Genomic DNA, 26,431 nt, shown 5'->3' on the forward strand with positions numbered 1-26,431 from the left:
CGAGGTCTGCAATCCATTTTGGATCTTCTAATTTTTGCTCTGCTTTTCCTTTTTCCTTCAGGAACTCAACAATAGCGAGTCTCAAATTGAAAAATCTTTCAGAGCATGATCCTTGACTTAACCAGCGTATTTCCCAGTAGTAAATAACATCTCCGTACTCTTCGTTCATTTCCATGAGAAACTGTTGAAACTGATGGTGTACTAAGCCATGCGACTTTAAAAAATGTACTATTGTGACTACCAACTTCATCACGTGCTCCAAATTTGCATACTTAGCCCAAAGAGCTTCTTGGTGTACAAAACAATGAATTCCGTACAAATCTTCTGTCGATCGTCCTAGTTATTTATGCAACAATGCTACAAGCCCATTTTGAGCACCTCGAATTGCTGGCGCTCCATCCGTGGTGACTGAAACTGACATTTTCCAATTCAGGCCAACGGCTTCAACTGCCTCTTCAACTGCCTTTAGCAAGTCAGTACCCCTCGTTGTGTGTTTCATTGGTACTAAATCTAACAGTTCTTCCGTCACGTGCAAATTTGTGTCGACTCCACCAACATAAATCGCTAGTTGTGCTGTGTCCGAAATGTCGGTCGACTCATCCAAAGCAATCGAGAATGCAATAAACTTGCAGGCACTATCAATTAACTGCCTGTAGACATCCGCTGCCATACCAGCTATGCGGCGAGATATTGTCTGTCTGGAAAGACTAATTTCACTAAACTTCTTTACTTCCAGTGGCGTCAAGAGTTCTGCAGCCTCAACAATACACTCCTTGATGAAATCACCATCACTGAAAGGCTTATACGCTCTTGCAATTTTGAGCACTATTTTGTAGCTTGCTCTTAAAGACAGGTTGCTACGTTCGGTTCCAGGCTAAAAACAGGAAACAAAAATTGAGTGAACTCTAAATTTGAATTCTAATGACAAATGTGTACAAATACAAACATCAGAAACACCAAGATTTGTAAGTGGTACTCGAGTTCGGTCCGTCTCGCTGCATAATGCTACGTCTTCTTAATTCTGCCAACTTGTTTGATCTATCAACTCAACTAAATCATTAAGTTCTTTGTGTGTGGTGTTAAAATGCTGTTCTATTGCAAATTTGTGGTGCCCGGTGAGTATGTGACTGCATAACAGACATTGAAAATTTTCATCCTTCTCTTCGAAAAAATATTGCAATTACCATTCAGCTCTGAAGGCTCATGACATTGTGTCACTACCCCGCCTCTTTGTGAGTGTGTGTTCCATTACTACAACCACTGTGCAGTACTTATAAACTTCCTTCGAATCGCTAACAAATAGCGAGGAATAAACATGGCTGCCACTACAAATCAACTAATGCACCCTATGCCGGATGAAAACATGTCGTATCGCACAACTAGTCTAATGTCGTGCCGTGCCGAGCAGTGCTGCGAAAGACCGAGGAAAGCCGAGTGGTGGCGAGGCGGACCGAGCCCTGGACGGTACGCGTGCAGCACATCTGTACATGCGTGCAGTTTGGCACACCGTGGCCGTCCCTGTCTTACATCCTCATGCATTACTGCTCATGTGACAATTATCACTGTGCCATTTTTCAACAGGGAACAGCTTGTCTGCATAAGGCATGTGTGTCTACAAACTGTCTACCTGATGTTGCAGTACTCCCATTGCCAACAAAATCCACAGATCAGTCCTCAATAGAACATGTGTGGGATCAGCTTGTACATATACTCCGATCCAATGCCAATATTCAAGTTATCAGGGACCAGTTACAACAGTTGTGGGCTACCTTGCCTCAGAAGGAGATACAACAGCTTTTTGAAATCCTTTCCAACCAAATCATGGCATGCAACATGGCCAAAGATTGATACATGGGCCTGTACTGTCAAGTTCTTTGAACATTTGACTCATTAATGTAATTAATGGAATAACATCACAAACCCAATCAACCAATGAAGTTTCATTTCATTTTCGCCTCCCCTTCTGGGTGTTCAGTATTTTTGTCAGGCAGTGTGGATGATTAGTAATGAGCTGCAAAATGCAGTCGTAGGTCACAGAACTATAATATTCTCTTAAATGAACTAGTTTACACAACAGTAAGCTGATAACAGAATACTTTCAATAATGGTGAAACAGTTATATCTTGAAACTAATGATATGTGAAATATATGTGTGTAGTAAAATCTAATTAGTTATGCACAAAGATTGTTATTAATTTACCTAGTGGAAAGTTGACATCAGAAAAAACTTTTCTTTTATCGCCTAAATCTATTGTACTCAAGCGTCCTGAAATATCACCTACATAGCAACGTAATGGGTTGTCAGGACCACACTCTTGACGGTACAGCTCTTCCTGAAAAAGCACAATATTATACATAAGTAACTGAATGGATGTAACCACTAAGATACATAAAACAAGGAAACAATTTTATGAGGTAATTATGATATTTATTTTCAATAAAATGGATACATAAATGTAATTATACTAAGGAAGTTAGCTCTGGATTCCAAGAGATGAGAACAGAACAAGACAATGACATAATGAAAGGTGGGTAGATGACATCAGAAAATATGCAGGTGCAACAGGGATGTACGTAGCCGAAGACTGTAATGCATGGAAAAGTGTAGGGAAGGCATTTTTCCAGCATTTGAGGTCAAATGGCTGTTGCAGTTGCTGATGGTAATGAAGGAGAAGAACTTTGATAAAGTTACAAAAGCTAGTAATTCAACATTTCTTAATTTCTAAGTGTGTCAATCCTCCTCCTTATGCAACTGAAGGTGTTTGTGAAGTGTCAATGGAACAAATTACTTCTAGGTTTCTTGGCATGTCAGTTCACTGCATATCTGCACTGTTTCTCTAAGTACATCTCTATTTTCTGATGAAGTGTCAGTGTCTGGCAGTCTGGCTCCTTATACAGTCACCAGCAGTCACTGAATCTCATTCAGCATCTACTCCATAAGCATTAAACTATTGCTTGCACCTCGCACTTGCTGTCCACTGCATCCTCACAAACACAAACGGAGCATGTTGTCATTTCCTCCTTATTGCTAAGCAGGTTGTCAAACTGTGCTGAGGATGAAACTGCTGATTTTTTTTTATGCCCAACATATTTTGATTGCATCCCACTGCTAGATGAGTAACCGACATCTTATTGACATCAAATGTGTATTCTTCCATTAACCAGTGTTCAGCCTGCAATTGTATCAAGTGAAACAAGTGCCAAGAAATCGCTGCTTCCTGGTAATGTTGTGAATTTAACTGGGGCGGAAATAGATACATCAATAACTTCAATTCTTGCTAAGGACATGAAATTTTGTTGTGAGTTAATTATTTGTGTCTTTATTTCTGTTTTGTTATTATATATTGTGAATAATATTCATATGTATGTTCCTTGTTTCTTTGTCTTTCCATGATACCATAGTGTTGTAATAGCCACTCTTTATCAGTCTTATTAAGTATGCTATATGAATATGCACTCAATTTAAGTGTTCTTTGTTGGATATTGTGCAAAACTTATCATTAAAGTTAAACAAGGCCACTGCCCATGTTAAAACTCTGCAAGTGATCTTTCTTGGGAACATCAAAAATTTTCACCAGTGTATGGCCTCACATCTGTGGAAGGAGTTAAATGTTGTTATGTTCATTAATAAGAAATTTTTGTACATTATTGATGGATTCCATTAAATCACTATTGAGTTTTTGTCAGAGGACTCATACAGAAATTTTAATTATGTCTCTTGCTGATTTAAATCAGACCTAACATTAAAGTCAAAGTAAATGTGCTATATTGAATAGCAACTGGACAGTTTAAGTTAAAATGTCTGGAAGAGAAATTGAACAAGAAGGAAAGTTTTTGGCTGAGAAAGATCTTGAGGCAAAAATTGTTGTAGGTTTGTGTGAGAACAGCAACATAGTCTGGATAAAAGCAAATTGCAAGTCACCTGTAAAATGTTCCAAAATTAGAAATGTCATATGGCAAGAAACCAGATTTAACAATTGAAGGTTTACAGAGAAATTTCTTTAGTTATAAATACAATCAATACTAGTAATTTAAATAAGACAAAATGTCATGTATGAGGTTTGCAACCACACAAAAGTAACAATATTATAAGTCATCCACCCAAACCTATACACTTCAAGAGTAAACGCAGGAGCTGAGTGAGAATGAGGATAACAAAGGTCTTTTTCTTCAGTTAGTCCCAAGCATGCTCAAACAGACTCATCTTAGCAGGTGCTGAAGGCCATTCAATTCAGTTTATTCCTGCCTCCTGTAGAAATTTGTTTATGTGGTTGGTACAGTGTGATCATGCATTATTGTCTCAAAAACGTTGGCTATAATGCTGCATAATGTAGTGGACAATCCTATACCGATATTGCACATCCTTTAAATTACTCTCAACAGTCATGTGAGGTGTCTGATATCTGTAACTGATACTGGCCCAAAATGTCACTGACACATGTCCCATTACATACCAGAAAAATTCTACATCACTGATACAGACAAGCTGAAGCCACTGAGCCAGGTTCTATTCCAGGTGTTTCCTTGTTCACTTCTTTTAAGTACAGGGTACCTGTAAGCTATAATTTGTAAGTAACTGTCATCAGGTGAAGCTGCTCACCACAGGCAACCACTACAAGGCAAGTCCTCAATGTTTTGTGTGGTACAATAGTGGCTGAAAGTTTGAATGACATCACTGTTGTGTACACCAATACAGCAGGCAATTTCCCATTCTGATAACATCTTTCTTCTATGAAGTGACAATGTGTAAAGCTCTAAGCTTGATTTCACCCTTTGAGGGAAGTGGACAGTGTATCATTCACAGCTGTGGACATGTTGTGCTCTACTCAACTGTGCTTATAATGTGGGTTTATTTTCTCTTCCATTAGACAGATGGCTGCGTATAGATTTTTCCTGTAGTCACAAAGAGTGCTACTGAGAAGGATGTTTCTGATAGAAGAAACACAAACTGTGCATATCATGAGGGTGGTGCAAAAGATATTTTGGAAAATTTATGTAACTCATCAATATATGATATAAAATAGTGCTAACTGCATAAATATTCTCCTATAGTGCAGAGGCAGATAACATGAAGACACTGACAATGTAGTGAAACAATAGTAGTCATCATAAGAAGTGCATAGTTGTCTGAAACTGGTAATAAAAAAAAAAAAAAAAAAAAAAAAAAAAAAGGATTTGGAATGGTTGCAGTCTCCCTCAAAATCTTTTAAACCCTCTGTTTTTCCCCTCCAATCTCTCACTATTCCACTTACTTGCATGTATTTGCTCACTATCTCTGCTCCATAATTTTTCACTCCTAGAAATAACATTTCTTATAACTCTAGATGAAATCTTTTCGACACATTTCCTCCTGTTCTCTCTTCATGAAAACTATCCACACCACCACTGTCCATACCACGTCTAGCTCTCTTCATTCACTGAGCTCTTCTATTCTAGTATTCAAGTTCTTTTCCTTTCTTTAAACCTCTGTCTCTCTACTTCTTCTTCCAATTTTTTAGCCCCTTCTTTTAGCTGTACGTGGTTTGTCCCTCTCAGAATTACTTTCATGGCATCCACACACTGAGTTATTAAGTGTCATGCAGACACTTCATCATGCTATTTGGCTGTCAGTGTAAACAAATGAGAACATAGATTACCTGGGAGGATAGCAGGAGTGTGGGGCAACAAGCCCTGTATCCATCTCATAGGACTGGGAGCTTATGCCAGTGTCCTGTGTTTCTGTGAAAGCAGAACTGACATAATAGCCATATGGAGTGTCAATCTGTCCCATGTTGTGAGAGCCAAATTTGAACCTTACAATGGGGCACGATAGTCTCTTTGTTTGTTTCAAAATAAGAAAAGGAAACAACAAGCAATGTAAAAAATAAAGCAAAGCAGAATACACAAAGCATTCTGTAACAGCAACAGCACAATTTGTTTACTGAGGTGGGCAGTATTGTAAATGCAGTAGCACAGGCCCCAGCTCTACTGGTATCTTACACAACCAAATATTAACACCCCCCCCCCCACTCCAAACCTAACACTTTTACATCAAATCGTCCCACACAATACCTACTACTCTGCAATTAAAGATCCACTAAGTAAAATTAGTTGTTACATTGCTTCAAAAAGTAAATTTTGTTTACTTACTTTGTTTTCTATCTATATACAGTCTAAAAGAGAATGTACACTTTTTATCAAAACCATGTATCATTAATGTTGTTAAAGATTCATCATAAATGAAATTTGCAAAGATATGTTACCTGTTACTAAATCTATAAAGGAATACAATTATGATTTCAGTTTTAGTATAGCATAAATACCTCTAGTAACACACATATTTCTAAATGAAATCATATATGCACTATGTACCAGATTGTACAGTTCTTCATTTCTATTTTAACTACATAGCCACAAGAAATATGTATAATTAATACACTATTACATTTAGTGTATGCGTAAAATGCTACACCAAAATGACAACATGAAAACAACTCTTTTTACATTTCATAAAAATTTTATGTAGAGTACAATAGTAGTTTGCACAGTCATGTGACTAGGTAAGGTGCACAAGAAAATGTCACAATCAACTCACATTCAAAGGATCGGCAAGCTGGGTATAATATGGATTCCACATATATCCTCCCGCTACACATCTAGTGTTAAGAACTTTAACCGAAGCATCCACACCCACAGGGTTTACATATATTGCCCAGTTGTGATTCCTTGTCTGCAAAAGGGATATTTGCATACCATTTAAGAAACACAATTATACAACAAAAAACACTGTATTCAACACATAAATCAGTCATCTTATCACTGAGTGTACTACAAAATCATTCAAAATAATTAAGCAAGTCAGGTAGCAAACAGTAATATTCATACATTCAAGGAAGAAATTTGCTTGAAGCATGCCATTTGAACGTTGGTGCTGTTTAATCAGTTTGGTTAAATGTTTTCTGCAAAGAATCTAAAAACTAAATGATTTCTGCTCACAGACAGTTTTTAACAGCACAGACACTAATCCTTCAGTTTCACTCAGTTTGTACTGTACATATTTAAGCATTGCACAAGATATCATCTTCCGTTCCCTTAGAATCAGTGTTCTGAGCTACTTAACATCCTCACTGATTAGACTGTTTCCTCCAAATTATAATGGTAAGACAGTTGATTGTTTATTCCACAGATATCTGTCTTATACTCATGAAGAACGTTGCTCCATACATAGAAAGTATTTGCAAAACAAATGTAGTTTTACCAACACTATTGCTAGCACAGTGCACCATCATTTCCTTATGGGCTATTTCTGTAGGTTTTTGTGTGTCTGTTCAAGAGTTTCTCTTGCCCAACTTAAGGACTTGTAGTAACTATTAAAAGTTTTTGTAAATATGACAGTCTCTGATTGCAAATATTTTTTTATTCAGTTACTGCTTCCAATCATTATGATCACCTTTGCATTGGTCTGTTTTCATGAAGTTAAAAGAGGAAGCAAATAAAGTTTATAGCCATAAATGGCAGATAGATCGATTTGAAGATGATTATAATAACTGAAACCAGTAACTGAATAAACAAATATTTGCAATCAGAGACTGTCATTGTAGATATTTCATAATGTTGGAACACTGTTGCCTTCATAGTAACTATGTCAACCATCATCAAGTAACCATTAATCATGGCAAGTTCCATTTATAACAATCCATTTTTTTACATTCAATTGCAATTTAGAGTATTTTCCATTCCATTTCAAGCAATTAGATGCCTACTATACATCAGTTGTGTACAGAATTTCATAAAAAGAAACGTGTTCTATACTAAATATCCGAAACAGTAGGAGAGCATTACTAAAACATCAGAAAAGCAAAAAAGTATAACTATTCCAAACTTCAACCAAGCGCATTGTTCAGATCAAAGCGTCAAGATCACATAACAAACAGATACATCATTACATAAAATCGTGCCAAAACCACAACAGGATATTATAAAGACAACTTCAAGGAAAGTGTGACCCTAGCAGTACAAAGATAGTATGAACAACCTTCAGCAGTCAGATAATATCTTCAGATCTCATGGCTTTATTACGTACGTGGATTCTCGCAGTAGCCCGTCTCTGGGCTAAATGTAAAAAAATCTCAGATAATTTTCTGATTCTTCCAATTACATGCTGAAGGTCTTAGCAGAGCTAAGAGTGACTGCATATCAAAGCTCTTGCTAGAAACATAGAAGACCATTATCCCAGAAAGCCAAATAGCAGATGAAGACAAACAACAGCAAAGAGGCAAAATACACTGGTGTCCAAAATTTAAGGAATATATGGAAATTTTTCAAGATTGCACTTATTTTGCCACAAAGCAGTTTAAACAGTTGATAATAAAGCAGAAACAATTTAAAGAATATAGAATGTAAACAAATGCTACATGGAAAATGGTAGACAAAAATGTTGTTCATTTTTTTCAACTTAAAAGATTTTCATCCACATTCCGAGAACTGGTTAATGTGCTTAGTATGGGGTGTGACCATATCTGGCAGCAGTGCAGGCCTCACAATGATGGGACTTGCTGTGAATGATGTCATCAATCTCATGCTGAGCCAATAGTGCCCATTCGTCTGGCAGAGCTGCTCTGAAGTCTTGGAGAGTGATTGATGGATGCTGACATGATGCAGTTTGTCTCCCTAGTGCATCCCAGACAAGCTCTACGGAATTCAAATTTGGAGAGCAAGCAGGCCATGTTTTGCATGTAATATCTACCATTTCGAAGGAAGCATCAACCACTCGTGCACTATGAGGTCAAGCATTATCATCCATGAATACCAAGTCTAGGCCCACAGTACCTCGTAACAACCGCACATGAGATCCAAAGATCTCCTCATGATACCTGACAGTAGTTAAAACTTGCAGATACACTTGTTTAATTTCATAAAGAGGTGTTTGAATGGTCAACATAATCATTGCCTGTGCTATTAGGGTCCTCCTCAATATCAGTTTTTGTCCACAATTTTTGGGTCCCGAAATCATGTTCCACATTACCTCCAGATGGGAATCTGTTGAGAATCAATCTCCAGGCCAAATCTGTGCTTATCTGTGAAAAGGACATTGGCCCACTATTCAACCATCCAGGTGGCATTTTGACATCTCCACTATAGACATTTCCTTCCATGAAGACAAATCATATGCATGCAGCAGGTCTCCGACAATAACAGCCATTCTGCCAAAGCTTTCTGTACACCGTTTGCCTCAATAGAACATGCCCAGTGGATGCTGCGAGATTAGATGCCAGGTGCCTTGTGGTATTGAGGCGGTACTGTCTTACCATTACAGTCAAACAATGGTTTTCTCTTTGTGATGCCACACGTGTTCGGCCTTGCCATGGTCTTTGGGATACACTTTTTGTCTCTTTACCCTGTCACCACATTCAAGAAACAACAGAACGGTTCACACTAAGCCACCAAGTCACATCAGTTTGTGACTGTCCTGCTTCCATTTTTTCTATGGCACACTGTTGCAGAGAGTCTGCTAGGCAACTTCTCTGTCTATACTGAACCATCTGTGATTGTATGCACAGCAATTGTGAATGTGGAACTACCCAGCAAACACTACCCTGTTTTATAGGTGCCCTGACATCACTGTTGGTGTGGTTGGCCATTGACTGGAATGTCATCTTCCGTTTAGAATACGATTGTCCAAACATCTGTTGATAGTTTGTATGATGATATCACGAATTTGACACAGGACGGGAAAACAGTGATTTGCTGCTTTCATTTTCAACACCTCTGTACATCGATACGACCTACTTGGAGCCACCTACCATTGCTCATGTGGAATTGAAACCTACATTTGGAATGACATCAATAATTCTGAATTAATTTCCCATATAATTTCAAATGTCTAACAAATAACAACAAAAATAGCAGGTATCATCATTGTCAATGTTTATAAACCACCTCAAATACCTTGAACTGACAATATGTTAGAAGTACACCCACACCCTGCAATATACGCAGGTGATTTTAATAGCCACCACACTACCTGGAAATATCAAACTGTGGACAAAAATGATGACCTATTCTAATAATCTTAATTTCATTTTTGAGGCCAAAGAATGTAATTCTTTCAGATCAGCTGTTTAGAATATAGAATTGAATCCAGACCTGTGCTTTGCCTGAGGACTTTCAAAACTCACCAACTCCAGTTTCAAGGAGAGTTATGGACAATTTTCGGCACAGTCAAAACCATCCCATTATGATCAAAATTGGAATTCAAATCCCCATCATCCATTCTACACCAAACCCTAAGTGGAATTTTGGAAAGGCCCAGTGGGATAAAGTTGTTCCACAGCTAGATACAGTCATCTGATGGATCCCTCCAAAAGGCAGCAGTTACCACAGATTTGTCAAAGGCATTACAACAAAAGCTGAAATTCATATACTCCTTCATTTCTAAAAAGAATATTTTCTGGAGTGGAATGATGATACAGAGAGGCTTTGCCATGAGTTTCAGAATGGCAGAGACTGAAATAGTTGATGAGCTCCTCAACTGTCTAGGTGCATAACATCATAAAAAATGGGACAAACAACCAATAACATGTACTTAAAAATTCAAGTAGAAAAACTTGGAACCTCCACAAGAAACTAGGTAGCTCTAACTCGCCTGTATACACCCTTAAGAAAGATCAGCAACCCAAATTGCAGCATGAGTTGCAATGCTCTCTAACCATTAAAAAACAACTGAAAATACACCACCAAGCAACAACTGCTCATCCTGTATACTCAGGGATATTTACTGTTGATAATGTAAATAAAGCCTTAGAAAACACTAAGCCTGGCAGAGCTCTTGGATTTGATGGAATCTGCCCCACATTCCTTAAACACTCTGGAAAACATACAAGAAAATGACTATGCCATTTTTCTCTGACATCTTGCTAACAGGATATACTCCCAGGGCCATCGCAATACAAATCAGAGAATCTACCTGAAAGCTACCTTACAAACTCGTAGAAAGAACAATTTTAGAGTGAATTTGCCTATTAATACCAGAACACATTACCAAAGGACTGCTGAATTCAGACCGCATCACAATTGTGTCAACCATGTATTCAACCTAACAACATATACTGAGGCTGTGTTTGAGAAATGGTTGAGACCTTAGTGGTGTATAATGACTTGACTGTGGCATTCAACATGGTTTGGAGGGAAGGTCTTCTTTATAAACTTCTCAGTGTAGTACAATGTGGCCAAATATAATTTTTATTAAATAATATGCCTTGTGAAAGGCCTTTCCAATTAATAAAAGGAAATACTTAGAATAAAATGAGACATATAAATAATGAGCTGGCTCAGGGCTGTCCTGTTTAACCTGTATATTTCAGATATGCCAAATAATACATCTACAAAATTTATCTTGTCCTTTAACACCCACAGTAACTACTTAGAGGAAGGCAACAACATTCTATCGGAAGACCTTACTGTGCTAGGGAGATACTTTGCCAACTAGAGACTAATTCAATACAAGACCAAAACTGAGGTGTCATGTTTTCGTCTCAATAATAAAAACAAGCATAACTAGGGTCCCAAGCATATTTCAGCAACAACTCAGTTTGCTATAATCTTTTCTCAAAATATTTAGGGATAACAACAGACTAACATTATCTTTTAAAAAATAACTAGAAAACACCACAGTAAAATTCAATGCCAGGAACAACATAATCCATAAATTGTGTCTTGAGAGGTGAATGCAACCATCCACACAACATCAGCACTTAATCTTGGGTACCTGGTTGCCAAATACTGCAGTCCAGAACAATTAGTGGCTATCTAAAAACCACTCCCCTACCTTGACCCTATAGCTCCTTCTCATATTCACAGACAGGAAAGATTAATTAAGGAATACAACAAAATTTTAGCCACTCTCCACCTTCTAATGCACAGTGACCTGGCTGATGCTGCTCTGCAGAGGCTAAAGTCTACATCTCGTCCATTACCATTAGCATAACTACCTTTGAGGGGCAATTGCAAAATCAGTGACATGTGAAGAGAACATTGGGCAGTCCTGAAACCGGATCCAGTTCCACCTGTTATTGACCCTTTTTCACCCCTACCAGGTATGGAAATGCCTTACCACATACGGAAAACCCTTAATAGAATAATAATTCACGTGGCATCTGTTGTGATTCATTCTATCAGCAGGGAATAACTGAATCACCTACCTGCGACTGTGGAGTACCTTGTCAGGCTGTTCACCACAGTCACCAAATGCCCCCTATTCAAGAGAAAAATGTGATTTCTTTGAAGTTTCAAACTCTGGATTGAACTGAATTAATGGTCTCAACTGTAAAATTTAAATTTATATATACAGTCGAACCTTGCTTAACAAGCATAATTTGTTCCAGAAACTTATTCGTAGTGCAAAACACTTGTTAAGTGATACATCTTATCCCATCAATTAACATAAAATACGATAATGCATTCCCTGCAGAAAAAGTACTAAAAGTTTTATCTTATTCACGGCATTTATTCAAAGAAAATTATACATACAGTATTATGTACTTTATTATTCATGATACATAACTAATTATTTTTTACTAGGAAGCTATCTATAGGCTCTGCTGATGCTTCAACACTTGGCAAAAATGTGACACACCATTGTCGTCAAATAAATTTGTAGTGTGAGAAGCTACTGCTTTATTGGGGTGATGATTTTCAAGTACAATGCAGCTGATTCCCATGCATTTAGCATTTCTCTTTTTGCACCAGAAGATTGCTGCTTTGCTGTTATTGCCTCCTCCTCCTCCTCTGAAGGACTCCTCTCCACAACTTCCTGCTTTGAAACATACTGCAACTCTATAAGCTCTTCAGTGGTCATTTCTTGGTGTGATCTCCCACAAGCTCATCAGTATCATTGTTATCTACTTCTAGTCCACTGCTCTTGGCCAAAGACACAACCTCATTGACTAAAGGCTCCACAGGTACTGACTCAAATGCCTCAGAGTCACATTCGACAAAGCACTCCCACCAAAACTTCTTCTAAGAAGAAGTGAGAGTTCTCTTGGTAACCCCTTCCTACGCCTTTTCTATCATCTTCATGCAGGCAACAATGTTGAAGTGATATTTCCATAACTCTCTGAGAGTGCGAATGGTAGCTTCAATCAACTCGAAGCAATGCTCAAAGAGCGTTTTGATGTAGAGCTTCTTACAGCTAGAAATAATCTGCTGGTCCATAGGCTGGAGTAATGGAGTGGTGTTGGCAGGCTGAAATTAGATACTGATGAATTGAAATTCTTCAAAGAGGTTGTCTTGTAGGCCTGGAAATGGGCAGGAGCGTTTTCAATAGCAAGCAAGACATGGAGTGTCAGATCAAACTCATACAAATAGTTTTTTCACTGAAGGACCAAACATTTCATTGGCCCAATCACAAACAAGATCACGTCACCCAAGCCTTGTTGTTGGACCTCCAAGTCACATTTAACCTGACCTTCTTGATTTTACACTTCTTGAAGGCTCATGGAGTTGCTAATGGTAAGCAAGCAGTGGTTTAATTTACAAATCACCACTTGCATTGGTACAGAATAGCAGTGTGAGACAGTCTTTCTTTGGCTTGTGGCTGTCCGATGGATCCTCCTTTGCTGTTATAAATGTATGCTTCAGAATCTTTTTCCACAGTAGACCCGTCTTGTCAGAATCTACGAGAATTCGATGGATTCTCCTTTGCTGTTATAAATGTATGCTTCAGAATCTTTTTCCACAGTAGACCCGTCTTGTCAGAATCTACGAGCATCTTGAAGTTGCTGATAAAGTTCTCTTCTGTCTTTGTGTCAGAGCTGGCTGCTTCACTGTGTCCCAAAACACTGTGGATGCCGGTTCTTCTCCTAAATTTCTCCAACCACCCACCACTTCCCTTAAACACTTCTTCAGTTGCTCATGATCCTGGCGTCTTCTTAATGAGGTCAGTGAAAATCATTCTCGGCTTCTCACAAATTATGTTCTTGTTAATAGTGTTGCCTTGCAAATGCTTTCCATTTACCCATATAAGGAGCAACCTTTTAACATCATCCAGAAAAAGAAACTATTGTTTTAGATACTCTTGTCACTCCCTTGAAGCATCTATCTCTTAAATCTCATTCTTGTTCTTGAGGATAGTGCAAATAGTTGATGTGGACCGACTGTACGTGTGTGCTAAATCAGCAATGCTCACACAACATTTCCATTTTTCAGTGATTTTACATTTAATTTCTATGGTCATTTTCTTTCTCTTATGGTCATCTTCTTGAGGATTTATATTCAAGGACATTTCTATGAAGGTTATTAAAATTTGCACACAAAAAATGCTATGCGAACAAAAGTTTAGAAAAATGTGTGATCACAAGCTGCACAAAGATGGCAGCAAAAAGAGTGCTAAGCCCAGACTTTAGTATATACCAAATACATTGTTCATATGCCACTGCTGGCAATGTTGTTGAAAGATTCTCCCCGCCATGTGTGAACGGCTGGTGATATCGCACTGGATTGCTGTCACTCATCATGCGGAACAATGCTCATTAAGCAAATAATTTTTTTTGCAATTTGTTTTGCTCATTATGTGAATTGTACATTATGGGATGTGCTCGTTAAGCAAGGACCCACTGTACACTCTTTGTGTGTTCCATTTTACCCTTGTGATTACGTTGTTTTATACCTTGTGTTTTCATATATATTATAGCATACCCATGAAAATCGTACACTAAATAAGTAAATAGTATGAGCAGAGTCAGTGCAGAAGCCCATATGTAATTTATCTTGAATACAACAAAACAGAACAGTATGTTACACATAGATTGATGCAAAGACAATAAATAAAAAAATGTGACAGCCTTAAACGGAAAAAACTGCATTAATAATTACACAAAGGCTGTGGACCATCCCACATCAAATAAACCTTTTTTAAATTATTATTATTTTTATTTAGCTGATTCAGTGTCATAGGAGAATGTCTGCACGTATCACTGAAAACTGAAACCACATATTAAGCAGATTTGGGACCGATGACCTGGTTGTTTGGTCCCCTCCCCTGAATCAACCAACCAACCACCAACCTAAGTAGATGTGAGAATGGAAATTGATGCAAAGACAATAAATAAAAAAATGTGACAGCCTTAAACGGAATAAACTGCATTAATAATTACACAAAGGCTGTGGACCATCCCACATCAAATAAACCTTTTTTTAATTATTATTATTTTTATTTAGCTGATTCAGTGTCATAGGAGAATGTCTGCACGTATCACTGAAAACTGAAACCACATATTAAGCAGATTTGGGACCGATGACCTGGTTGTTTGGTCCCCTCCCCTGAATCAACCAACCAACCACCAACCTAAGCAGATGTGAGAATGGAAATGACTGACTAGAAAAAGAAATAATAAATGGGCCACATTCAACAAAAGGGATTGATATGACTTGTTTTTGAGTGGAACAACAGTTTCCATAAGTTCAGACAGCTCTTGAAGTGGTATGGAAGTCTTTTATTAAATATTTTTGTCGTAAAAGTATCAACATTTTTAATAGCAGTCTAAAACAAACAAACAAACACACACACACACACACACACACACACACACACACACACAAATAGATTGACAACCTTGAATATGAACTGTATGACAGTTTATTCTATCATTATGGACAATAGACCTCCATTAATATTACACATTATCAGATATTAATAATTCAAAATAAATCTAGAGTTTTAAGTGATAGTACATACAACATTCCTATCATTTTTTCCAGGATGTCTCAGATTCACCTCGATCACTGTGTCACTTTTGCTGCCATCATTATATATCAGTTGGGTCTGAAACAAAAACACACAGAAATATATTGTTTCAAAATGTGATATAGTAAGAACAGTAAAGTTTATTGTTATGACATGTTCTTTTGGAAACTGTAGAGTATCTCTGAACGAACAAGGACCTGCATTTTTGAAATTATTTTGTTTGCTATATTGCAACATTTATATAGATGAAAGGGAAACTAAAAATGTTCATGAGCGTACATTCATATGAGTCTAACAAAGAATGTGGCTGTTTTCTTCCGATAAGTAAATATAGAGAGTGAGAATATTTTCCATTCAGGAGAAACCAAAGTGCTGATTGTAGATGGCCAAAATGAAAGTAGTCAAATGTATTTATTGTCATTTTCAGACTAATCGTGATAGAGCTCCCCGCTTTTAACAGTATCCTGATTAGAAGCAACACTTTCAGTAGTTTAAAAAGTTTCGAATGTTGGGCTCCATAAGGTTCCCTTTCTGTGCAGTGACTAAGGAATATAAAATTATCAAGAATGTAGCAACCAGTCGTGGAAATATAATTTATTTATGTTGTTGTAAATCGATTTTGACTGATATCAGTCATCATCAGTGCATTTTTCTAACTGATACATGCCATAACTAGAGGTACTGTCCTTGGCAGACTTCATGACAGAAATCTGCCAAGGACAGTACTTCTACTTATGGCATGCACTGGTTAGAAAAATGCATTAATGATGACTGATATCAGTCGAAATCGATTTGCAACAAGATAAATAAATTATGTTTCCGCAACTGGTTGCAACATTCTTTATAAGTTTAAAAAGTGATGAATCACAATGAGAGGAAGATGTGGTGTTACACACTACAATAATTATTTCTTGACATCCTGCTTGTTGATCACACCTTTGAGAAACAATTTGTTGGGATTATGTTGCAATGTTTTGGGAGTAGTTTTTCTGTGATATACTCTTCAAATGAGAACATGTTTTGTATCTGAAGAATGGTGAACATACATAGTAGCAAAAATTTTTGTGAAAAATATGTGCTCTGAAACAGCATAAGGATTTGTGGCAGTTTCTAGTGCTCATTCACATTATGTCACCATATGACTCCTTACCGAGACATTTCCAGAAAAATTGTTTGGGAGAAGTGGTCCTACACCATGGCTTATCACCAGTCTTAACTGCACTATACTTCTGTCTGTCAGCATTTGTTACAGAAATAAGGTATCCCACTAATTAGTCAGTACTGGAGTCAGTGTACTGGCATAAGCTGTCGACAGCACACTGGTCGGCAAAGATGTAGCTCCAAGATTAATAGTAGGTGCTGGATCAAGCGCGCCTATCATGAGAAAGGCCAGAGAGACACCAACAAGCAATGTGCCACCAACACCTCTCGACAGCAAGTATTTAAGCTGCTGACACTGACCAGAGGGCCTCAGTCACTAACTCACTGACTTACACTACTGGCCATTAAAATTGCTACACCACGAAGATGACATGTTACAGACATGAAATTTAACTGACACAAAGAAGATGCTGTGATATGCAAATGATTAGCTTTCCAGAGCATTCACACAAGGTTGGCACCGGTGGCGACACCTACAACATGCTGACATGAGGAAAGTTTCCAACCGATTTCTCATACACGAACAGCAGTTGACCGGTGTTGCCTAGTGAAACGTTGTTGTGATGCCTCATGTAAGGAGGAGAAATGCGTACCATCACGTTTCTGACTTGGATAAAGGTCAGACTGTAGCCTATCATGATAGCGATTTATTGTACATCTACATCTACATTTATACTCCGCAAGCCACCCAACGGTGTGTGGCGGAGGGCACTTTACGTGCCACTGTCATTACCTCCCTTTCCTGTTTCAGTCGCGTATGGTTCGTGGGATGAACGACTGTCTGAAAGCCTCCGTGCGCGCTCTAATCTCTCTAATTTTACATTCGTGATCTCCTTGGGAGGTATAAGTAGGGGGAAGCAATATATTCGATACCTCATCCAGAAACGCACCCTCTCGAAACCTGGCGAGCAAGCTACACCGCGATGCAGAGCGCCTCTCTTGCAGAGTCTGCCACTTGAGTTTATTAAACATCTCCGTAACGCTATCACGGTTACCAAATAACCCTGTGACGAAACGCGCCGCTCTTCTTTGGATCTTCTCTATCTCCTCCGTCAAACCGATCTGGTACGGATCCCACACTGATGAGCAATACTCAAGTATAGGTCGAACAAGTGTTTTGTAAGCCACCTCCTTTGTTGATGGACTACATTTTCTAAGCACTCTCCCAATGAATCTCAACCTGGTACCCGCCTTACCAACAATCAATTTTATATGATCATTCCACTTCAAATCGTTCCGCACGCATACTCCCAGATATTTTACAGAAGTAACTGCTACCAGTGTTTGTTCCGCTATCATATAATCGTACAATAAAGGATCCTTCTTTCTATCGTGACATTGCTGCGCGCGTTGGTCGAGATCCAATGACTGTTAGCAGAATATGGAATCGGTGGGTTCAGGAGGGTAATACGGAATGCCGTGCTGGATCCCAATGGTCTTGTATCACTAGCAGTCGAGATGACAGGCATCTTATCCACATGGCTGTAATGGATCGTGCAGCCACGTCTCGAACCCCAAGTCAACAGATGTGGACGTTTGCAAGACAACAACCATCTGCACGAACAGTTCGATGACGTTTGCAGCAGCATGGACTATCAGCTCGGAGACCATGGCTGCGGTTACCCTTGACACTGCATCACAGACAGGAGCGCCTGTGATGGTGTACTCAATGACGAACCTGGGTGCACGAATGGCAAAACGTCATTTTTTCGGATGAATCCAGGTTCTGTTTACAGCCTCATGATGGTCACATCCGTGGTTGGCAACTCACGGTGAACGCATATTGGAAGTGTGTATTCATCATCGCCATACTGGCGTATCACCCGGTGTGATGGTATGGGGTGCCATTGGTTACATGCCTCTGTCACCTCTTGTTCGCGTTGACGGCACTTTGAACAGTGGATGTTACATTTCAGGTGTGTTACAACCCGTGGCTCTACCCTTCATTCGATTCCTGCAAAACACGACCGCATGCTGCAGGTCCTGTACGGGCCTTTCTGGATACAGAAAATGTTCAACCGCTGCCCTCGACAGCACATTCTCCAGGTCTCTCACCAATTGAAAATGTCTGGTCAATGGTGGCCAAGCAACTGGCACATCACAATATGCCCTCACTACTCTTGATGAACTGTGGTATCGTGTTGAAGCTGCATGTGCAGCTGTACCTGTACACGCCATCCAAGCTCTATTTGACTCAATGCCCAGGCGTATCAAGGCCATTATTATGGCCAGAGGTGGTTGTTCTGGGTACTGATTTCTCAGGATCTATGCACACAAACTGCATGAAAACGTAATCACATGTCAGTTATAGTATAATATATTTGTCCAATGAATACCCATTTATCATCTGCATTTCTTCTTGGTGTAGCAGTTTTAATGGCCAGTAGTGTAATATTCCAGTTGGCATCTGTACGTTGACATCGCAGGTTATGATAGTACATAGTGACCAGAATTGTGACTATGGAAAGATTACCAATATTGTCTGCAGAAGGACTATTACTGATGAGCTTGAACCACAATACATGGGCTCAATTCAAGATAAGTAAATACTTTAAGCTGATGTAAATAAAGAACCATATTAATCCACATGTGCATTTGTGTTGCAGAAAGAGGGTACCGCCCACCCATAACAGCACCCTTACCCTTGCTTCCTTTGCACAAGACTCTACAGTGGTGACAAGGATACCACAGTGCCGATGAGGATATTTCAGTGGCAACTGAAGTTAATCCATTTGGCTGAAGATTTTGCTTGCTTTTCTTGTGGTTTACCTTACAGGGATGTTTGTGTTCAAGCATTTGTAATTCCCAATTCGTTGTTGTGTTCTTCCATGTATTTCAGGATGGGAGCCACAGAGCTAAACACATTTCTCTTTTCAGAGGCTTTGATTGCTTTTTGATATGATGTATTTGTGTAAACCATGAATTCCCTGCCCCCTCCAACCCCTGCCCCTGCACCTCAGCTGCAGATGGCCAATGTGATGGATCTAACATAAATTTGTCAGTTTCAAAACCAACAAACTGTTGCCCTACTGATGACAGTACAACAGCCACTGCTGCACGAGCTGCATCGGCTACCCAACCAACCAACCAACCCAACAATTGCCCGCTGACCTGCATACTGACATTCTGGCAATTTAGAGGCACAGAAGAACAATGGCTTGCTTGTGTGACTCAGCTCCAAGCACATAGTCAAGTTCATTGTGTGCAAGATACTACACAGTTACAATACTTCCTTTTGATTGCAGGGTCCCCGGAGTTCAGATTCATACAAAAACTATTCCCAACTGTGTCTCCTGACAATCTCAGCTATGACCAAGTAATCTCTGCATTAACTCAATACTATGACCAGCAAGTCCAAGTAGCTGCAGCCAGATATCAGTTCTTTCACTTGCAGAGAAAGCTGGAACAGACATACTGCCAGTGGTACACAGAATTAATGGGCATGAATAGGAAGTGTAAATTTAAGTGTAGTTGTGGCAACTTTAGAGTAATTTAATAATACGCAATGCAATAACATTCAGTGTCCCAGATAGTAGAGTACGGGATCAGATCTTAAAATACTCTGATCCATCACTTCCCCAAGTATTGCAAATCTTAGAGCGATATGATTTGGGTGCCACAGCAGCTGATAATTTTGACCAGGCTCATTGGTCGGGTCGAGTTGCCACTTGCTCGTGACCACCCCAAGCAGCCACAACAAATAGTGTGTGCACAGCCACGCAGACAGCCACGTAGATATGTAAACAGGACTGTGAATGTAGTGAAGTGTTGGCCTTGATGTTTTGCTCGCCATAAAAGACAGGATTGCCCATCCAATAATGCAACATGTTACATGCGTGGGAAAAAAAGGCCATGTCCAAATTGTTTGTTTGCAATGTCACAAAAATGCCAATTTTGCCAACTCCACCCAAAATTAGGCTCATGCACATGCAGTGAACACTGTGTTTTCAAAACCTAAAACACCTTCCGTGCAACATCATTCTAATGAACTATTTGTATCATTAGGAATTGCTGGCTGTCTAGAGATCTTTCAATTAGACACACATGCCTCAGTAACTTTGCTTAATTGTGTCACATATGAACAATTAGGCTCACCATGTCTTTCTAAATCTAGAAAGCACCTCACTGCTTACAACAGACAAGAAATTCCAGTGCCTGGACAGTGTAGCTTGCCTGCCACTTACAAATGTCACACTAGGACAGTGATTTTTACTATGCTGAAATCAAGACAGAGTGAGAACATATTCGGTTTAGATGCGTTTGACTTGACTGGTCTTGGAATCCATGACAATGAACTTTCAGTGACTGCTTTTAATCCAAAAAACATTGTAAATAGCTTGCTTAAAGAATTTCTTGAACTACTTTCAGAAGGAATGGGAAAAGCTAATATCTTTTAGCTCATGTTATATTGAAAGACATTGCACAGCCTAAGTTTTTCTGGGCCTACCCCATTCCAATTGCTTTAAGAGACAAGGTAGTCAGTAAATTGAAAGAATTGCTACATAATGGTATAATTGCTCCTGTTCAAGCTAGTCACTAGGCCAATGGGCAAGTCCTTGCATGTTTTGACTAAGCCTTCTGGTTGCATTCGCATTTGTGTTGACTTCAAGTCCACAGCCAAACCACAGACAGTAGTTGACACTTATCCATTACCTTGCCCTGAGGAACTCGTAGACAGGCTTGGTGCAGAACGTTACTTTCCTAAGATAGATTTGCATGATGTCTCCTTGCAAATTCCATTGGATGAAGAATCACAGAAAGTGTTTGTTGTAAATAGACACTTAGGACTGTTCAGATATTTGTGTTTGCCCTTCAGCAGTGCTTCCGCATCCACCATTTTTCAATGTTACTTGGAACAGCTGATTGCAAAAATTCCATTTTGTTCAAACTACCTTGAGGATATTGTCATCTCAGATCACACACCAGAGGAACACATTGCCAATTTGCGAACAGTTTGTGTGTTGTCAGAAGCAGGCCCCAAGTGTTGTCTCGAAAAGTGTGACATTTTTTAAACTGAACTACAGTACTTAGGTCATATGATAAACAGTCAGGGTGTGCAGTCCCTCCAATACCGTTTGTTTGCAATACGTGACCTGACTGTTCCTCACAATTTGTCTGAACTGCAGTCAGTACTAGGCAACATGACATACTACATTCGGTTTGTACCGAATGCCGCTCAGATTGTGGCTCCATGTATCGCTTGTTTCACAAAAATGTACTTTTTGGAAGTAAAGTCCCATAGTGCTCAGAGCCATTTTGTACTTTTTGTGTGAACTAACGATTATCAAGATGTATTTCAGGAACTCAAAAACGCTTTGCTTAATGAAGATGATTAGTGCATTTTGACCTTGCCAAGCCAGTAGTTTTGCTTAATGACAGATGATCAATGCATTTTGACCCTGCCAAGCCAGTAGTTTCACAGATCGATGCTTCTTCCTACGGAATTGGCACTGTGATTTCGCGCAGAATTGGTGCACAAGACAGACCCATTGCTTTTGCCTCGAAGTTGCTCACTCAAACTCAGTGCAATTATTCTCAAAGAGAAAAAGAAGCTCTTGTTATTGTGTATAGTGTGACCAAATTGCATCACTATTTGTACAGTCGCAAATTCTGTTTAGTGACAGATCACAAGCCTTATCAGTCCTTGTTTCACCCATCAAAGCAGGTTCCTACATGCACTGCCCAAAAATTGCAACGTTGGGCTTTGTTGCTTTTGCAGTATCAGTATGAAATTGTGTGCAGATCTACAGCAAAGCATGGCAATGCAGGCGCCCTATCTTGCCTTCCAATTGGCCCGACTCTGATTCTGCCACAACTTGTTGCCAAATCGATGTGCAGGGCTCTGAATTTCTGGAATCTTTTCCCTTGCACTACAGAAAAATTGCACAGGCCACAGAAGCTGATCCTGATCTCAAGATTTTGTTGCATTATATTCACACACCTTGGCCTTGTTCATTGAACAGTATTCAGAACTCAGTTGTGTGCATGTATTTTGCACATTGGCATAACCTTTCAGTGCAACAGAGTGTGATGCTAGTTCAAAATGACTGTGGACAATCACATGTGCATATTCCCTGAAGTGTTACAAAAGTGTGTGTTGCGATTGCTCCACCAAGGATATTGGGGAATTGTTGACACTAAACAGTTAGTGCGCTGGCACTGTACTTGGTGGGCATGTACACCCAGGCTGAAAAGATGACATCGAAGTGTCACACTTGCACAGAAAACCAGTCTGTTCCACCTTTGACAATGGAATAGGACTCAATTACTATGCACAACAGACTACAGTTCACTTCATGTGATTTTGAACAGTTTTGTGAAAGAAATGGGATTCGTCTTCTCACAAGTGCTTCATTTCACCCCAGTTCAATGGAGAAGGAGAACACTTTGTATGCACTTTTAAACAACAGATGGCCAAGCTTCACACCACCCACACACAGGAGCAGACACTGCAACTCCTTCTTGCCCTCTATTGCTCCCATCTATGAGATGGACCCTCACCAGCAGAACTTCTGCATGGCCACCGCCATCGGACGCTGCTACACTTGGTACACCCACCGCAGCATCCATCATCGCCAATGGTCCACAAGTACTGCTTTGTGCCGCACACTTTTGTTCTTTTCGAGGTTTATGGCAACCATGGCTGCTGGGGAAGAGATGTGATCTAGGAATGAATTGGCTCTTTCATGAACTTAATTGCAGGTCCCAATGGTTTGCAATGCCGCCACCACAGCCAAATTTGTGCATGTTATTTGCCCCATGATTCTGTTGCTTTTCTTCCCCCAGATTCACGGCCTCATGGGACCGCACAGCTTTCACAGTTGCCCGCTGGTGCCACCAGAGAACCCCAGGAGGAGTGGAAGGATGACGTGCCCTTGCCCCCGCCGTCCTCGCTTGCCTACCTGATGGACATGGACCCACCGTCACCATCACCGTCATCACCTCAGGGCATGCCCTTAGGCCTGGAGGTGTGCCTTGGCAACAGTTTTCTGGAGGATGTTGCTGTTGCCTCACAAGTCAGATGGCGGGGTACTCTCAGGAGTATGCTATCTTCCACAGTCACGGCTCCCAGCTCATCTCTACATCCAGCATCTTTCCTCCTTTCCCATCATCATTCGCATCTTCTCTATAAGACAATGATGTGGCATTTCAGGGGGGAGGAATACTGGTATAAGCTGTTGCCAGCACACCGGTTGGTAAAGATGTAGTGCGAAGTTCGATAAAAGGTGCTGGATCAAGCACGCCTATCACAAGAGAGAAACCAACAAGCAACATGCCACCAACACACTCCACCAAAGGGCCTGAGTCACTAACTCACTGACTCAATATTCCAGTTGGCATCTATCAGTTGAAATCACAGATTATGACAGTACATAGTGACCAGAACAGAAAACTGTAGCAAGATTATCGATATTGTCTGCCAGAGGACAATTGAGGCTTGTACCACAACACATGGACTCTATTCAAGATAAGTAAATACTTTAAGTTGATGTAAATGAAGAATCATATTAATCCATGTGTGCATTTGTGTTGTGGAAAAAGGATATCGACCACCCATAACAACATCCTCTCCCTTGCTTCCTTGGTACAAGACTCTACAATCAGAATGACAGGTTATGCCAATGATGCTTTCAGTTTTGCAATAGGCTATCACATAATTTCCAGGTGTAACCGTACTATAAATGACATGCATGTAAAGGTCTCCTGCTGTTCTATAAGCATTCCTTTTCATCTACACGAACTCAAATACAATAAAGGCATTAATTAAGAGATAAAGAGTCCTTAATGAAAAAAGATGATTTTCGGACACAATCTTTTAAGTTTTACTACTGTAATTGTTAAAAATAGCACACTGTATGAATATTTATTTCTTGGGTAATAGTATTTGTTTGATTATGTTAGAAAAGTAATTATGATAAATAACATATAGACCAGAGGTGGTACCATTCTGATATAACCATATGCAAATCCCAAGGGATGGTGAAATGATGCAATGGCTCTTAGTTCTCGAGCTTCTGAAGGGGAATAGCCACGTTCAATTGATGAACATGCCCACCTAGAAAAAAAATAGCATAAAATGGGATCAATTCAAATTAAAATAAAATAAATGATCGGTACTACATTATGTACACTGGAAATGCATAAAGGAATGAACATATTTAATTTATAATGTTTCCACTTCAATTTCTTATACAGCTTCACACTAACGAAACACAGTGAGAATAAGAAGAACAAGATATTCTACCTGCAGTGGTAATGCTGAATACGGGTTTACACAATAAAAGGACATACTAATAAGTAAGCATTTTAAATATCACAGGGAGAAATATAAGTAGCTGGGTTAATTTAAATGTGAGCAGAACGATCATCTCTGGGAAATTGGTTTACCATACCATAAAATTTCAAGTTGTATAGAGTATGCAGTTATGACAGTGATGTGGACTTGGAACCTTGAACATAAATGAGGCAGTGAAAATACTTAGGGGAATATAAATAATGGAAGAGTAAAGGTAATGAACCTGCCATATACTCATTGCTGAGGCATTGAGTCATTGATAAAATGTCTTGTTTAAGTGCACAGACAATTCTTGTTTAAGTGCCTATCACTGACTCAATACTGGAACTATTCACTGAGTTGTTAGCTTTACTCTTTCCATTATTTATGAACCAAAAACATAGAAATTCAGAGCATGCTGACTTCCCCTGACAGGATATTTCCAAATTCTTTTATGAATTCTATTTTTGTCATTCGTATTGTTTAGAGTAGAATTACACTGTTAATAACCATGAAACAAAAATTCTTTATAGAAACAAGTTTCTTTAATGAAATATTCAATATTTAAGATTTTATATAGGCCATGACACCTCAAAATTTTGTAAGGTAAAATTTGATAGCCCAAAGCAGCAGCATATATGACTGCATCCTGTGTAAAATGGGACACTGTCATGAAGCAAAATATCCCCTTGGAGAGCTTCCTATAAAGCTTTGTTTTGTCAGTCTCCTGTAAACTTGTCAGTAACTTTCATTTATATGCTCAGTAATGGTTAGCCCCTTATGAGCATAATCTATCACTGCCATGTCATTGTAGTCCCAAAAAACACTCACGATCACTTTGCTCGACGATCAATCAATGTCTTCGTCTTTTTTGCTGGTGGTGACTCCACATGTGTCCACTGCTTCTTTTGCTCCTTTGTCTTTAGATCATAGTGATACAATCACCATTTGCCCACGGTAATTAGGCAGCCAAACATTGCACTGTTAGCTGCTCCAAGGGGGAAGACATGCATTGTTGTGCTCTACATTTTACACCATTTTTGCAAAATATACTGAAACTGCAGTGTTCATCTTTGACACGTTAATGTAAAAAGTGACATGATACCAGTGAGGTGCAAAATCCATCCGGTCTGCGTATTTACTCACTTATATTTACATATGGAAGCAAACTTCTGGTACTTTCTTTGTGTCTGAGAAAAATCCCATATGTCAGATGAATTCACCTCAAAAACTTGGATGTAAAAACTTAATGTAAAATTTAAAAGGGTTTTCCA

At 39.2% G+C, this 26,431-nt stretch overlaps 1 protein-coding gene across 3 annotated transcripts in view; it reads right to left on the reverse strand.

Moving 5' to 3' along the window:
* Nucleotides 1-26,431, reverse strand: part of LOC124605492 — a 398,477-nt gene that overhangs the window by 19,542 nt on the left and 352,504 nt on the right. For all 3 annotated transcript variants that reach the window (XR_006978651.1, XM_047137217.1, XM_047137218.1), the window contains exons 12-15: nt 24,827-24,938; nt 15,713-15,799; nt 6,575-6,709; nt 2,201-2,333 (exon numbers count right to left, since the gene is read on the reverse strand). Coding sequence is in view for 2 of the 3 variants with exons in the window: in XM_047137217.1 (XP_046993173.1) it covers nt 2,201-2,333; nt 6,575-6,709; nt 15,713-15,799; nt 24,827-24,938 (467 nt within the window). In the remaining variant the exon portion in view is untranslated. The remainder of the gene's footprint in view (nt 1-2,200; nt 2,334-6,574; nt 6,710-15,712; nt 15,800-24,826; nt 24,939-26,431) is intronic.

Source organism: Schistocerca americana, chromosome 3 (assembly GCF_021461395.2).
Source record: "Schistocerca americana isolate TAMUIC-IGC-003095 chromosome 3, iqSchAmer2.1, whole genome shotgun sequence".
Lineage (NCBI taxonomy): Eukaryota > Metazoa > Arthropoda > Insecta > Orthoptera > Acrididae > Schistocerca > Schistocerca americana.